We start from the raw sequence: 17749 nt of genomic DNA, 5'->3' as shown, positions 1-17749 counted from the left end.
CAAGCATCATCATCTTTGTTCGTTGAAACGTCTTAACTTAACATTTTTATAGATATTAGACATTTTATTTAAAAGAAAAGGAAATACGAATGCTGTTCCTAGGCCTTTAATGTTCATTTTGACCCTGACAATTTTAAATATTAGACAGGTATCATATTTCTACCAACAGGTGACACTGTTTCGATATTTGACAATTCAGTGCTTGTGTCAACAAACTACAACTTAAACAAAACAGGAACTTGCTTAATATGCAAAAAGCGTATGGGTCTTTATTATTTGCAAGTATATTGTTTAATTACAAAAACGTTTCAAGATAATCAGTCTAGAATGACACACAAGATAGCGTAAACCCCAATAAAAACATATACTGTCAGATAAGGCAGTAGGCACCCTCTGGCTTTGTTGTTTTATGTTTGATCAAAGCATGACATCCATCTTCAAACATGGAATGCAGAGTAAGAAAATAAACCATTGTCAAATTTGGATTTTTGGTCCTTGTGGTCCCCTGACTCTGGGCAGACTTTTCTAACATTTGATTACTGTAAAGACCAATACACCATTAAATTCTCATCACTCCTCAAAACAGGGTGTTTCACTATGATCCTTGTATTCTTGTTAATGTTTGTGTCCAGTCATGGATAGGGGTTTCAGAATACTAATATTTCATATTAGTATTTAGAAGTTGATTCTAGAGGAAAATTATTAGAATTTGTAACAAGACAGTGATCAGAAGTCAATGCTGTCAACAATATCGTTGCAGTTGCAACTCAGTGACAGTCTAGATCTGAATACCAATGATAGAATTAAATTAAAACCAGTGATAGTATATACGCCTTCCAATCAAAAGTACCTAGAGATCAAAGCAGAGGAGGAATGAGTCAAGTTCAAGCTTGTTGTAAGCAAATAGAACGGATTGATTGTTGCCTTGCAAAATAAAAGCTTTATCGGTAATGTGTTTTTGGAGGGGAATTGTTGAGTAAAATTGATAATAAAAAAAAAAACTCAAGCAGAAAAAGAACATTTAACATTCATCACATGAATTGAGTTGCTATTTTGGTATTTTCTATAAATTTCCCCACTTTAATATAAAATGAAACTTTGCTTTCTATCTCCTGGTGTTACAAACACCAGGAAACTGGACCACATTACACCGGTCATGAAATCACTACACTGGCTTCCAGTGAGTCAAAGGATAGAGTTTAAAATCTTACTGCTGGTCTACAAAGCACTGAATGGTCTTGGACCAAAATACAATGCTGGATCTGTTAGTTCCTATGAAGCTCCCAGACCCCTGAGGTTCATCTGGATCTGGTTTGTTGTGGTTCCCAAGAACCAGAACCAAGCAAGGTGAGGCAGCGTTCAGTTATTCTGCTCCTCACCGGTGGAACAAACTTCCTGTAGACCTGAGGTCTGCTCCAACTGTCAGCTCCTTTAAATCTCACTCACTCATCTCACTCACTCACTCAATCAGGCCTAAAAACATTACTGTTTACTGAAGCGTACTTTTAAATTAAATACTTAATGTTGTTTGTTTTATGTTGTTTGGTCTAGAGACAGTGTCACTGAGGGAAAGACAGGAGGCAGAGCTGGAGGCAGAGCTGGAGGTAGCAGAGATGAAGATGCTAAGGTTATCCGTGGGGGTGACCAGATTGGATATGATCAGGAATGAGTACATCAGAGGGACAATACATGTTAGAGGCTTTGGAGATAAAGTCAGGGAGGCCAGACTGAGATGGTTCAGACACGTCCAGAGGAGAGATAGTGAATATATTGGTAGGAGGATGCTGAGTTATGAACTGCCAAGCAGGAAGACCAAAGAGGAGGTTTATAGATATAGTGAAAGACTCTTTCACTACATCTATAAACCTCCTCTTTGGGAGGACAGATGGAGAAAAAGGACATGAAGGTAGTTGGGGTAAGAGAAGAGGATTCAGAAGACAGGCTCAAATGGAGGGAACTGATTCGGTGTGGCGACCCCTGAAGGGAAAAGCCGAAAGGAGAAGAAGAAGAAAAACTCTTAAATTAAATACTTACCTACTGTACTCTACTGCCCTTACTTTTTAACAACTTGTGCTTTTTTATTATTTTACCTCTTTTTTTTACCTTATTTGTTTTTTCTTGCTGCTTTGAATGTTGGTGTAAAGCACTTTAAATTACCTTGTGTTGAATTGTGCTATACCAGTGGTTCTCAAATGGGGGTACGCGTACCCCTGGGGGTACGTGAAGGCACTACAGAAAATCCTTTAAAAATAAATATTTCATAAATAATTGAGGAAAATATAAGTCTAAATTCATAAAATGAATGTTATCTTCAGGAGTAGGCTATTCAACTTATTATCCTAAAACCGCAGAGAATCCCCCACATCAGGATGGTTCCACCTAACCTGTCAAATGCCACCTGGCTTCACCTGTCAATCACTTGGACCAACGATGGAGTCGTGGTTGAAGCAATATTTTTTTGTTTAATAAATCAGTTACTGATGGCACAGTGCTCTGTTTTAGGTCTTTTTTTTACAACCAAAAGTGCTTTGCGCTGGTTAGGGGGTACATTTTAAAATTCTTTTATTTGCTTTTAAATCCTTGAATGGGCTTGCCCCGCCGTACCTCTCTGAGCTCATACACCCTTATTCCCCGAGTCGCTCTCTCAGGTCAGCTGATCAGCTGCTGAGAGAGCTGAGAGAGCCTAAAACTAATAGAAAGCTCAGAGGGGACTGCGCCTTCGCTGTTGCAGCTCCAAAACTATGGAACAACCTGCCTCAGCAAATAAAACAGGCCTCCTCTGTCTGTTTTTAAATCTCTTCTTAAAACCCACCTTTTCTGCTTGGCTTTTAACACCTAGCAAGACAGTTGTGCTTATTTTATCCTTCTATTAGTATTTTATTCTTTTATCTTCTATTTTATCCTTTTTATTCACTTAACTTATCATGATTGTTTTATTTATGTGCCCTGTGCCTTATGGTGTGTTGTCTTTCATTTGCCTGTCCAGCACTTTGGACCATGTTGGTGTTTTTAAAGTGCTTTATAAATAAAGTTGTATTGTATTGTACTTGGCTGAAAAAATATTTCACAGGGGGTAGGCTACATCACTGAAAAAAGGTTGAGGACCACTATAAAAATAAACTTGCCTTCTATTACTTTGAAAATCCCCCCCGGAAGTGCGGTTGAGCGTTCAGGAATGTGATCTTGTTGTAAAGGCTGATTTATGGTTCCGCGTTAAACCAACGCAGAGCCTACAGCGTAGGGTACGCGGCGACACGCAGCGAAAGTGCGCGTCGCCGCGTACCCTACGCCGTACCCTACGGCGTAGGCTCTGCGTGGATTTAATCCCGTGACACATTTCATTGGAACTTTCTACGTTTGGAACAAACGGACGTTTCCTGCTTCCCTCATCCGCCACACACTCGCCAGCTCACACTAAACACACATTGTTTTGGAGGTTTGGGGGATCTCTGCCCCTAACCAGCCCGGAACATGTCAGCCGTGACGACACTTTAACCGCATCAGACTGAAATACATCAACTGGAACTGCGAACACAGATGAACACATGAAAACACTGCAAGGTACGTGATGTTCACATTTCACAGACACCTTCCCCCAGTTTCGTTAGTGTAGGATCGGGTGGATTTTTCAAAGTGATAAATTGTAGTTTTAAGTATGGATAATAGCAAAACAGCGACTTCGAGTGATGACATAACGATAACTTTTTTGTTTTCAAAGACAACATGGAAGAGTTTTGCAACCGACGCACAGGCGTCCAAGCTTTCCTACTTCCATCATCTCATCACAGTCATCTTGATAGTATCTGTAATCCTTAGCAATAAGCTGTGTTGTTTACATTTTTTTTTACACATGGGAGTTTATAGGAGTGTGTTAAACCTCTCGTTGTGCTTGTCTTCATTGTGTGTGTGTGGCCAGCTCCTCCCTCCTCCTCCTGTAAAGCCTGAATTATGTTTTTTTTTTTTTTTCCAAGAGTTTTTTTTTTTAAGAGTTTTATTCTATTTTTTTTTCTATTTATTTATTTGCACAGTGATAACACAATAATTCTTTTTTTATCATACAAGGACAAATAATTTGTGCAGGAGAGGAAAAGAAGCCGAAGGGCTTATAAAAAATCATCCCCTCAATACAAAATCACCAAAACAAAACAGTCAATAGCAAAAGAATAGAAAGGAAAAAGAAAAGGTAAAAGAAACAAAGAAAAATACAATAAGTACACAAACAAAAATATCCATGAAATGGCAATTTCATTTCAGTAAGAATATCCTGTTAATTTTGTCTAAATAAAAGATACCCCATTCAGCTGGTCCTAAACATTTTTAAGGATGACGGTAACTTTAGAGATCTATCTTCTGCGTTAAATCGACGTGTAACGCGGAACCATAAATCAGCCTTAATACATGGCTTCATACCTGTAAAAGATGTAGTTGTGTGAGTACTCCTCAAGTAAGATCATGGTCAGCTGTGTTCTGATGAAATGACATCCACATAATTGTATTCTAACCACAGAGATTAGGTGTTACCTGAGGGGGAAACTCATGTTTGAGATGACTACAGCAAGAACTAATATTAAAAAAGAGATGTACATCAATTAAGGCTAGATACATTTGGAATAGTTGTAATAACAACCTAAAAATGTGTAGTTCTATCTTCAAGTTTAAGGAAAGTTTAATGAAATGAAAAAAATATGAAACACTATAATTATAAAGCTTACTATCAAAAACATTCTAGAATGTGAAACGTCAATTTTTTTGTCTTCTTTATGTATTGTTTGTTTCCACGGAGTAAAAGCTAATGTCTCATATTTATGCTGATCATAAGAAAAAAGGGTAGGCACTATAAGCTACGGCTTCAGCCTACACCTTTTCGGCAAAAGAAATGTTTTTTTTTTTTTTTTTTACCTTTTCATCTTGTTCTGCAAAAAAGTGTGTACAAGCCGAAATAAAGATTCATAACATAACATAACAACTATTACTAAAATATAAAACTCAAATTTATAGTTACAAGAAAGATGCTCCTCCTAATAATCTGTTGTTTAGTAGTTTTCTTCCCTCTGTTTTCTATAGATTATTGTTAACCTGCTTTGTAAACAGCTCTGCTTTTCCATTTATAAAGACTTGAAGAGGTTCCCAGCTGGTTCCTTGATAACAGGTGGTTGTGGGGAACATTAAAAAAAACAAAAAAAAAACGTGTTGCCACATTTCCAAAGATGCCGAGATGCATTCACTGGTCTGCTGAAGAAAAAACTGTACATCGGTTATAACTCGGGTAGTTAATACTTTAAAAAAACCCTAACCAGTGTCAGTTAATTCCTGAAAGGATTGTTCAGTGTTTAGAAACATCCATTTGAAAACCTTCTCACATTTGGCCAGTGAAATGTATGTAACTGCCACAGATACAGCCACAGCAAAAACCAGGATTTGATGTCTAAAAGATGTCTAGATTTGACACATAAACGTTATGTGCATTATCACTTCTCATGCTTTTTGATCCTGAATGAATACCTAACTTTGTGTGATCTTTTATATCCTGGAAGTGAAATTGTCCGTGTTAAACTAGTGTCGACTAGTTTCTAAAAGGAAGTTGGTGGTTAGCCTATTATGTGTTTTCTAGACTGTATAAAGTTAGGGTATGGATTTGGTCAGAGGGTGAGGTCGGCTGCACGTATCAGGGTTGACAGAGTTCATGCCCACAGAGCATCTCCAGCTGCACTTCCTCAACCAGAGATCTGTCTCTGTTGCATTTTAATTAGATGCTACCATATGAGAACAGTTTTATAGTCATTCACTGTTATAGCATAAGTTATAAATTAGTGTTATATTTGTCTGGATTAAATGTATATTTAAAAGAGCTGGTTGAATTAAAGTCGGCAATATTTAGTTTATATCTTTTTTTTCTGAGGTGGATTGGCGCTCATACATTCGGTAAGCCCACAACAGGTTTATGAGTGGTTAACCCCCCCCCCCTGACCTTTTCAGCTTGCATGCTAAATGTCGTGTTTATAGGAACAGACATGTCTGACTGAGCTTTCATGTCAGATTTCCCATTCGAGTGACACTTCTGCTTTGTTTTCTTGCTTGAATTCCTTGACATGTGTGATACAAAGCTACACGCACAAAAAATAAATTCAACATCCCCTTAGGATAGTTGCTGGTAAGGATGTGCGTTTTGAACGAAGCAGGAAGAAAGCTATTTTTGATCCTGTGGTGTTGCCCGGGCTATTTGTGCCTGTCAGCACAAGTTAAGTCAAGATTTGTGTGAACGTCGAGCATGCTGAAGCTAAACTGCCATACGGGGATGTGGTTAATACCGATCTGCTTCCTTTTTTTAACATTCATTCTTACCTCCCAGAGTTTGTTTTAAATCCTTTTAACAAACTTGACAATGCCTGTTTGTGGGTGCGGTGAGCTGCAGCATTCCATATGTAGGAGTATCAACTCAAAATTTAAGTTGCACAAGACACTTGTAGGTTATCTAACCCCTTGAACAAAGATATTTCTGGAATGTCAAAAAGCGAGTCCTAGCCAGTGCCGTTCTGAGCCATTTACTGAGCCATTTACATACTACCAAATGGTACACAAAACCTCCATTAAATAATTTTTGTGTGTACCAACCCCAGTTACATAAACTTTATATTTCAAAAACACAAAAGGACCTAACTCCATGTAGCTGAAGGGGTGTCCTGGTAGTAATTTACGTCCCCTTTTAAATTAAAATTGCTATTAACTGTTAAACAAAACATTTGACTTTGTTGTGTAGATTCCCTGAAAAAAGGATATTGACTGTTACTAGACTAAATAACATTGGTAAAATGAAAATATTTAATTATTGCAAGCTTAATTTTCATTAAAGGTGAAACATAACAGCAGAAGTGAATTTCAATTTAATTTGTGTATTTATCTATTTATTTACAGTGAAACTTGTAATGCCATTTGTTTCCTTGTGGATTATCTTTTGCATCTAGTTAAAAGTAAAAATAAAGGGAAGTTAAACAAGGTAACAGAATGGTTGAGAAAGGTCTCTGTAAATGCACACAAGCATTTTAACATTGCTTCAACCCAAAGTTAGCAGAATTACTTATCTGTTTAGGATGTGATCGGGATCACACACAGTCAAAATTGACATAAGTAATTTCCATGTGTTCTGAGAAAACATTAGTGAGATTGTTTAGATAAAACTACTACACAAACTAGGCTGACTTCACAAACATCAAACAATGGACGAGTGAGAGCATCAGACAAAGACCTTTGTTGTGAATCAGACATTACATAACCCATGGTGAAGGGCCAGCTTCTCTTTGTTAGATCTACTTGGATCACACACTGTACCATGTATTTATAATACAAATAATAGTTTCAAGTTAGTTTCCTGTTCTTAATTTCAAGCATTTTCCAGTCAGAATGAAGAAAATATTGTATGTTTCCAAGATGCCGAGTTTTTAGTATTGAATTATTTAAAAGATCAAAAATGATTTAGATTTGTCACATGGGACTTTTTCATTGGGATATGATTTATAATGGTGGAAGATCAAATTCAGAGCTGGGCTGTAGAAATGTGTTGTTCTTCACCTGCTAGCTCAGCAAGGTTTTCTCCTGTGGTGGCTTGTTCACTGTTAAAATCTGTGGATTCTTTAGCCTTTTTTTGTTTTTTTCGTGAGACATGGCAGCTGGTTGCTTGTGTCATTTTCTGTGGCAGGCTGCATCCTCATCTTTTTGCAATCTTTTAATTTTGCTGACTGATGTTGGAACTGCGTTTTGTTTTGGTGGAAATTGTCTTTATTGTTTTCGAATCTCAGCTTTCTTGTGTTTGTTTTGATGTGCTGCGTGTGTATTTCGTTAGTGTCATGCTTTGTGTGATTTAAAAATGTCTTGAAAGATCTCTGTGTTGTCTGCTCCCACTGCCAGAGGCACTTATTAGGAAGAGGTTAATGCAGTTGGAGTGTTATTTATTTCCCCTCTCCTCAGCAATAAGCTTCATTTATGTTTAACCTTTTGTGGAACTCAGGCTTCAAAAACCCTCTCGTAGGTTATCTAGAAATACCTTTCTACTGACTTCAACAAACTGAAATGTCACAGACACAGCATGTGTGAGAGCATGTACATGACTTATTGAGGGATTGTGAGTATTTATGTCACAGAGGGAGTGTGTGAGATGAATGCATGTGGAGGAGGCTGCACACATACAGGTCCGTTTCTCGTATTAAGTAGACAAAAAGCACCACAAATACATAACAGTTGGTGTTATTTTATCAAAGCACTGAGAGTGAGGCTGTGATATTTATGTTCAGACGAAGTAGTGAGCTAACTTCCTCATTCTGTAGGAAGGAGCCTCCCTGCTGTAACGCTACAGCTCATTGACCCATCTGTTGCTGCCATTGTGCTCTCACAACAGCTTCTGCAGCAAGTAAAATGATCTCTTGTTAAGGTTTCAATTCATAGAGTTTTTGGTTAATTTTTTTTAAATTCCTTTTTCTTTTAAGCATTCCTTTATATTTTTAAAACTCAGTTTGCTGTCCGAGAACCTTCCTGTTGGAACCCTCTTGCTAAAATTAGTTGCAATAAATGCAGTCATGCTGTTTCTAAATTACAACAAAATGATTCTAGGTAAGGGCTTGTTATTTTAAATGCATCTAGGGTGGTACTTGCATGTATACCCTCCAGTGACCGTGTGGTATTTTCTGCCACTGAGAAGCAAATCTGGTAGAATTGAACCTCGTCAGCCTTGGCCTGGATGACTACAAAGAAAAAGTGTGATGCATTAATGGATTTAAAACATACCGGTTAGCTACTGCCACTGAAAATCAATAAATCATGCTACCCCGAAGCTCACACGAAAGAAATATTGATCATACATCATGTAATTGATAAGTACAAACTGCTTCAAAAAAGATGAAATTGGTGAGTTGCAAATACACAAACATTAGTTGTCAATGGCATGAAAGGTGAAATTTGAAAAGGAACTGTGCATGAACCAAAAATAATATGGTATTTTTTGTTTGTGTTAGTAATTTAGGAAAAGTTGGCATCATAAATTGTAGTTTTTGCAACGCTATTTACATAAATCAACAAAACACATGCTTATATATCTAAACTGCGCAACAGGCTGTGGCTATGGTCTCATTAATCAATTTCTGTGGTATAATGTTGACAGACAAAAGTAAAAAGCATCTGAAAACTATGATGCTTTTACAGGTTGACTGATATGTGACTGATATGGGGTTTTCTCTCTCTCTCTCTCTCTTTTTTTAAATGAAAAATTTAATGTTAATTTTTAGAGGTCAAGGTAGGCCAGGTAATGATGCTATAAAACAGTTTTAAAACAACAAATGATGTATACATTTGCTTAACTTGAACAATAATTCATAAAAAAAAAAAAAATGTCATCAGATTGAGTAAACAAGGATGGTGAGGTAGTGATGTGTTTACCAACACATGCCCACACATGTACGCTGATCGGTTAGATATTGTCAGACGTCGGCTGATTCCAATTATAGGAAAAAAATGGACAATAATTGGCAAGATTAATCAGATAACTGATTAAACAATCTACTTCTCATGTGGTTTTCCAGATTTGCTTCATGATTTACTCTTCTGTGTTGCTACGTACCCTTCCTTGATTCTTCCCTATCACATGACCATTATTGGAAGATAACACACAGGCGTCCCTTAACATGGAGACAGAACAGTGACTGCAGCTGACATTTTCATTTTTGGTATGAGCCATTAAGCAGCTAAAGTCTGCATTTAATAACTCTACAGCTGCCTACATTAGCAGGAAATCTAAAAGAGTCTATTAAAAGAGTTGTGTGCAACAAGCTTATTTTTAGTGGTGTTTTCATTTGTGCGTGCATGCCTACTGAGCATGGGTGGCACAGAAATGGAGATATTTCACAATATGGAGTTCATGCTAATGTGGACACGGACCACTTCTGTTTTAAAAGGAAAACTGAATAATGTGCTTGTAGCATAACTATGTGATAGTAGTAGAATGCAGTTAAGCAGACAATAACAGCAGGCTTGTTACAAAGGGAACAAGATAAATTTGATGACACACAATGAAGAGGAGTTATTTTTATTAATTGCATTATTTAAAAGAATATATATCTCTTTGATCTTGTCACTATGAATTAGAGTAAAATCTTTCGAAAAGGTATAGGTTAGCGAAAATGTGGCATGCTCGACTCGCGAAAGACAGTGACATAAAACGTATCAGGCTGGTGTGTCACATGTAGAGTTCAGATGGACAGCAGTTTCGCTTCCTGAATGACAATGGTCTATTTGTTTTTGTCTTTTCTATGCAGCAGTGAACCAGCATGGAGATTGACCATCTGTATACTTAACCCCTTAATCTGGAGGACTCATCATTTAATGACTTTGCACCTTTGAGAAGTGACACACCATAAGATGGAGGAACAACCTAGCCTTCCAAATGTCAGCATACCCTGCCACAATGAGCAAAGGGACAAGAAGAAGCGTTACACAGTGAGTGCATCTTTTCATCCATTTTTCCTTTGTTGTGTAGTGACTTATACAAATATTGAATATGGTTGTTTTAACTAGAAGATCATTTTAATAATAGTGCTTTTAAATTAGGGTCAAATCAAATTAATGTTTTCACTTCATATCAACTGCCATTGCCCTTTTTCAGGTTTACAAAGTTATGGTCTCTGTTGGACAAAGTGAATGGTTTGTCTTCAGGCGGTATGCCGAGTTTGACAAGCTCTACAACACAGTGAGTGGGAGGACAACTACAGTTTGATATTTTCTAAAAACACACCAAATACATGAACTAAAATCTCATTCTTAATATGTGGTGCCTGTAGTCCATGATTTGCTGAGTTTTGTGTAATGCTAATCAGATTTCCATTTGTAGTAATGACAGGCTTGTGACCATGTACTGTTCCTGCCTCTTACATTATTTATTTACATTGTCGCTATTTTAATTGCAGCTAAGGAAACAATTCCCATCTATGAACTTAAAAATTCCAGCAAAGAGGATATTTGGGGACAATTTTGACCCGGGTAAGTGTTTTGCATTACTCTAGTATAGAGTATGCTACTCATACCAAAATTAATTGTAATCCATGTTCTTTGAGTGTTTTATATACTCAAATATGCATTTACACCACAGAGTTCATCAAGCAAAGAAGAGCAGGGTTGCATGAATTCATTAAGCGGATTGTCTCACATCCTGAGCTATGCAACCAGTGAGTGTTGGTTTTCTTAAGGCTCTATCATTTATACCGTATATATATTGCTGACTTCATTCATATGATGCTTTCTACAAAATTGAATCCAGATTTATTTCACCCCTTATCAATGTTTGGCATTTGATCAACAGGCGGACTTATTTTTATCCTTTCTTTTTTTCTAAATAAATATACATACAAATAAATCATATCTCTTATTTGCTTCCTGACCTTTACACTATACAGTCCAGATGTGAGGGCCTTTCTACTGATGGACAAAATGCAGTGCTTTTCAGATGCCTCTGAGGACGAAGAAGACAAAGTAAGTATCTTATAAAACCATTTTTCAACAGCTCTACTGGAGGTTTGCCTTTCTTGTATCAAAGTTTGTTTGTTTTTTTCCCTCTGCTGGTTGTATCTTTTCAGTAATGTATCAAAAAAGTCCAGGTTTAAAGTTTTGTCACATGAAGATCAGACTTAGACTATAAATATGCAGATTACAAAATGTATGTTTGTATATATGCTACAGAATAGTTCATCTTGTTAATGTTGTGGCTCAGCTTTAGCCTTTAGTCATGTCCTATTAACTGATCTAGATAATGTTTCTCTGCGGTTTAACAGAACAGCTCTACCTCCAGAAACATTAACCTGGGACCCTCTGGAAATCCACAGTATGTTTACCACTTGAATGTAAATTTTACTACAGAGCACACTGTCTTTAGAAAATAAATGAATAAAAATACAACCTACAACCCTCAAAGACATTTTCTTCTAAATCAACTTACATTTCTGCCATTTTCATTTCAGTGCCAAGCCTACAGACTTTGACTTCTTGAAAGTTATAGGAAAAGGCAGTTTTGGGAAGGTATGTTAAAAGTGCAACACTGAAAAATGTGCCTGTTTTTTCTTAACCCCACTATGAGACACTGATACGGGAAGAAAATAGTTTGTTAAACTGTTAGAGAATACAGAAACCAGTTCTATTTCGGTTTTGTTTAGGGGCTTTTTTATATATATATATATATATATATATATATATATATATATATATATTTTTTTTTTTTTTTTTTTTTTTTTTGGCACTTGTGACCTTTTATTCAAAGTAGGTGGACAGGAAATGGGTACAGAAAGAGGGGGCAAGACACCCAGGAAAGAGCGACAGGCCGGGTTTTGAACCTGCGCTGCCTGCGAGGGGGCAATAGCCTCTGTAAATGGCTCGCGCTCAACCCTCTGAGCTATCCAGGGCCAGTTTAGGGGCATTTTGAAATGTTTCTCTGTTGTTTTCCTGCTGGGGAAGCAACAAGTTTTAGTTCTGCAAGTGTTGGACTTTTCATGAAGAAGTGAGAATCACATTGGGAATTACTGTGGTTACAGTCTCGATGGGATGTTTGAACAGGCTTGTTTTCCCCCTTGTGTTACAGGTTTTCCTTGCAAAACGAAAACATGATGAAAAGTATTATGCTGTCAAAGTCTTGCAAAAAAAGGTCATCCTCAACAGAAAAGAGGTAACTTAACACAGTAATATACACAGTAATATAACTTGGATCTTATCCATATTTTTTTTAAATATGGTATGAAAATGGTCTAATTCATTCCTCCAATCAGCAAAAACACATCATGGCAGAGCGCAATGTGCTGCTGAAGAATGTGAAACACCCCTTCCTGGTTGGGCTTCATTATTCCTTCCAGACCACAGACAAGTTGTACTTCATCTTGGATTTCATCAACGGTGGAGAAGTGAGTTGTTTCAGTTTTGTGAATAATGTTGTCACACAGACATGACTCATAAAATCACGAGCACTTGTGAAATAAAGTAATACATGTAAATAATAAGTTACTTTTATTCAAGTAACCTTTTTTACTTTTTCTGGTTAAAAACATCTACAAGTGAATTTCTTACGAAAGATTGCAGTATCATTTCCAGTAAAGAATAGCCTCTGAATTTTTACTTCCTCTGTCGATTGCCGCCAAGTGTGATGCCATGTGTGCATGTGTGACTGTGTGAGAATGACTAACTACAATCTGTGTCCCATTAAATCTGCCTCTCGCCTCCACAAACAAGATGACTACAGCACACACTGAAATAAAAATGTAATTAAATTGTTGTCTGTATTTTTCAGTCAATGTATTTTTTTTCCAAATATTTACAGATATGTACTAACAAATATACACACTATATAAAGAAACAAGAACAAAAAACTCACTGGACCATTTTCATTTTAGCTTTTCTTTCATCTACAAAAAGAACGGACTTTTCCAGAGCCCAGAGCTAAGTTTTACATCGCTGAAATGGCGAGTGCACTTGGATATCTGCATTCTCTCAACATTGTTTACAGGTATGCTGGTGGTTGATCTCGGGTTACTGAATACTCAGCTTAAACTATTATGTTTAATAAAATCTTAAACACATTTCTGTGTTAAAATTGTAGCGTTATAAATAAGACACACAGTGATCCCCTTGTGATTTGTAAATATAGAATTGAAGGTAAATATACCTGAAATATTTGTGATGCAAGCAGACTTAATTTGCATGAGGAGGATTCTATGGTCCGGATTTTAAACTGTTTTCTTTTCTCTCCCCAGAGACTTGAAGCCAGAGAACATTCTTCTTGACCATGAGGTGAGCGTTTATATTTGTTCCTATTTTTCAGCTGAACTCTAGATAGACCAGGTTGACTTGTCTCCCAGCTGTTTTCTTGTCGGACATTGTGCTAACAATACAATAAGAATTGTTGTAAGTTTGAATGATAATACTGAACACTGTCTAAAAGTGTATTTAATCCAAACTTAATATCGACTGCACAGTATGTTTCATCCACCCTTTACATCTACTGTACAAGACGTTTTATTGTTCTCTATTCACTTTTGTTCTATTTATTTCAAGCTCCAGCTGGTCAGAATCTGTGTGATTTGATTAGGACTTACTAATGACTATCCTGTCTAGCCTTATTGAGAAAGTGAGAGAACGGTGAATGGGACTGACTGGGCTATATTGCAGCCAACATTCCTGGCAACAATAGATGCCTCAGTGCCTGGGGATAATGAGCATGCTTGTGTCGCACATGTTATCTAAATACATCCATGTTCTGTCTTAAAGGGACATATCGTCCTGACGGACTTTGGATTGTGCAAGGAAGGCATTTCCCAGACAGATACCACCTCTACATTTTGTGGAACCCCTGAGGTATGGGTACTGCTGGCTGCTTTTTTTCCCACTGAAGCTCATCCAGACAAGTCTTGTAATCCATGTGAAGTGCAATGATCACTGAAACCTTTGTGGAAATAGTATGGATAATAATTTTATATCATGAATGTATTCCAGCTTGCTATACTAATGTAAATGCTGAACATGAGTTCTTCAGCTTGGGTTTTTTATTAGGAATATTGGCCAGCAAATAATAACAGTAATTTTACACATAAATTAAAACGTTGGAGTTTTTTCAGTATTGTTATTATTTTTTTCATTGTGACAAGTACTTGGCTCCAGAGGTCCTCAGGAAGCAGCCGTATGATAATACAGTGGACTGGTGGTGTCTGGGATCAGTGCTGTATGAAATGCTCTTCGGCTTGGTGAGTTACTTGGAGCCCACTTAAAAAAAAAAAAAAAAAAATGTGGTCAATTGGAAATCTGACTCAGCATTTAGTATTGAATAATGTTTTTGTGCTGTCATACTTAACTTATTCACTTGTATGTTTTTACATTTTTTTGCATTAGCCACCATTCTATAGTAGGGACACACATGAGATGTATGATAACATCCTCCACAAACCGCTGGCGATGCGTCCTGGTGCATCTAGTGCAGCCTGGTCTCTCCTCCAAGGCCTGCTGGAGAAGGACGGCACACACAGACTAGGCTCTAGAGATGACTTTGTAAGTCTGCTTATCTTAAAGGACTTAAAGAAGGTTTGATTTGGAGCTCCCTCTGGTGGCTCATCTGTCAACTGTTCATTAAATGTTTCTAATCGTAGTGATGTTCTGGTTAACCGTTTTTTCCAGAATGAGATCAGATCACACGCCTTTTTTTCTTCTATCAACTGGGATGACCTTGAAAACAAGAGGGTCCCTCCCCCATTCAAACCCAAACTGGTAAATATTTTGTGTCTTCTCCATGAACTGGAAACTAATACTTTCAAGATAACTTGACTTTTTTCCTGTCTGCATCTGATGTTTAAAAATTCCCATTGCTTTCTTGGACTTCTGATTTACAGGAAATGCTACAATTTCTTAAACAATGCATACTATCTTTATACCTTTGAAGACACACTGGGAGTTTTAAAATTTGATTCATGTTATCAATCAATTAGATTTAATTCATGGCACTTTTTCCAAAAAAGATTTTGTGGCTCTAGTGGCCTTTATTCAAAGTTTAGACAGGAAGTGGGTAAAGAGAGAATGGGGACGACATGCAGCAAAGGGCGGCAGGCAGGGACTGGAACCTTCGCCCGCTGCAGAAGGACTGTAGCCTCAGAACATGGGCCGCTTGCTTTAACCACTGTGCCATCCAGCGGCCCTTCATGGCACTTCTTAATAAAAAAAAACTAATGGCAAATTTTATATACTGCTGTATTGTTATTGTAATTTTTGATATGTATTGTTTTTCTACTTATAGGCATTTATATTTTGCTATTACTTTACCAACTTATGTCTTAGTTTTTGCATATATTGTGTTATAAAGATTAATCTCGTAACGTTACACACCTAAATAAGGCTCTTATTTTATACTTTCCTTTTAATCACCTGTTCTGCTTTTATTGCTTCCCATAAGCTTTTTGCACTCAATTTCCTTTTTTTTCCCCCCTCCTGTACTCTTCTTTTCATGCTCGTAGAGTGGCAACCGAAATATATTTAATCTTTTCACTCTTGAATTCTTGGAATTTGGCAAAAATATTTACATTGATGGCAAGAACTGAAATAGCACAAGTGCAACCAAGATTTTCCGACAGAATATTGAATTGTAACAATATGACGAGTTTTTACACATGATATCCTTTGTGTTTTTAATTTGGATGTGTTTTTAATATATATATATATATATATATATATATATATATATATATATATATATATATATATATATATATATACTAATTTAAATGATTTAATTCCCCATCTTTTTTTCTTTTAATACAGAGCTCTTTCTCTGATATTTCGAACTTTGATCCAGAGTTCACAGAAGAAATGGTTCCCAACTCCATCTGCTGGGCTCAAGAACATTCCATTATCAATGCTAGTGTCATGGAGGCTGACGATGCCTTTGTGGGCTTCTCTTACGCCCCTCCTTCTGATGATTCCTTCCTATAAAACATTCCCAGTTTAAGTTGTCTTAAGTTGTCTTAACTATTGTAACTTTTTTGTTTTGACTAAAGGGAAACATTTGTTAATGATTAACTTGTTCTATGAAGCCAAAGCAAGCAGCGGAGTAGAAACTGCACTTAAAACAGAATTTAATCAAAAGAAAGTCTTTCTATTTTACCTATCCGTATTTATATAAAGATATATATATATAGAACATATGTTATTTTTAGAATTAAGGACGGCTGCATTCTATTTATGTTTCTTGTCCTTTCTAAAATGATCCTTTAAAAAGCCTTAAATTCATCCCTGAAAGATATTCAATGAGCATTCATCTGAGAAACTTGAACAGTTCACTGGAAGCAAGAGAGCACCATTTGATTGTCAGATGGAATTGTGTTTGTCCATGTAATTACTGTAAAATTAAACTTGTACCATTTATGTTAACTGAGCTGGATGTAAAGATACTTGATAGATCACTGAATAAAACATTTTGGTTTATAGGTCACCTTAAAAAGAAAAAAAAGATTGACTGTCTTCTACTTCTTAAGCTACTTTTCTGTTTGTCTGGACAAATATCAATTGAATTGTCTCTGTTTTTAGTAGATTGTATGTTATTTGCTATTATGTGCCTTAACACTTCTGTTCATATTAAAACAAAATTTGACATCTGTGATACTTGTCATCAGTTGGCAGACAACAAGGCATCCATCTATCTATCTATCTATCTATCTATCTATCTATCTATCTATCTATCTATCTATCTATCTATCTATCTATCTATCTATCTATCTATCTATCTATCTATCTATCTATCTATCTATCTATCTATCTATCTATCTATCTATCTATCGTGTGAAAAAGTGTTTTCCCCCTTCCCGATTTCTTATTTATTTGCATGTTTGTCGAACTTAAATGTTTCGGATCATCAAACAAAATATAAATATTAGACAAAGATAACACAAGTAAACACAAAATGCAGTTTTTAAAAGAAGGTTTTTATTATTAAGGGGAAAGAAACATCCAAACCTACTTGGCCATGTGTGAAAAAGTGATTGATTGCCCCTAAACATAATAACTGGTTGGGCCACCCTTAGCAGCAACAACTGCAATCAAGCGTTTCCAATAACTGGCAATGAGTCTTTTACAGCGCTTTGGAGGAATTTTGGCCCACTCATCTTTGCAGAATTGTTGTAATTCAGCCTGGACAGGGACCCTTATCAGGCAGGTATAGTGATTTCTTGTTTGAGAACAGGTGTGGCAGTAATCA

General features: G+C 36.5%; 1 protein-coding gene across 1 annotated transcript; it reads left to right on the top strand.

The window, feature by feature from the left end:
- Positions 1-3337: 3337 nt before the first annotated feature.
- sgk3 (serum/glucocorticoid regulated kinase family member 3) lies at positions 3338-17269 on the top strand. The gene is made up of 17 exons (XM_061713419.1): positions 3338-3561; positions 10299-10479; positions 10646-10729; positions 10947-11019; positions 11129-11204; positions 11433-11508; positions 11808-11857; positions 11994-12051; positions 12608-12691; positions 12792-12923; positions 13410-13522; positions 13770-13806; positions 14284-14370; positions 14661-14756; positions 14902-15057; positions 15184-15273; positions 16318-17269. Exons 2-17 carry the CDS (start codon positions 10402-10404, stop codon positions 16486-16488), a joined length of 1461 nt encoding a protein of 486 aa, XP_061569403.1. The 5' UTR covers positions 3338-3561; positions 10299-10401; the 3' UTR covers positions 16489-17269.
- The last annotated feature ends 480 nt before the right edge of the window (positions 17270-17749 follow it).

The sequence above is a fragment of the Cololabis saira genome, chromosome 22 (genome assembly GCF_033807715.1).
Source record: "Cololabis saira isolate AMF1-May2022 chromosome 22, fColSai1.1, whole genome shotgun sequence".
Taxonomy (NCBI): domain Eukaryota; kingdom Metazoa; phylum Chordata; class Actinopteri; order Beloniformes; family Belonidae; genus Cololabis; species Cololabis saira.
This window is presented reverse-complemented; position numbering and strand designations above follow the sequence as displayed.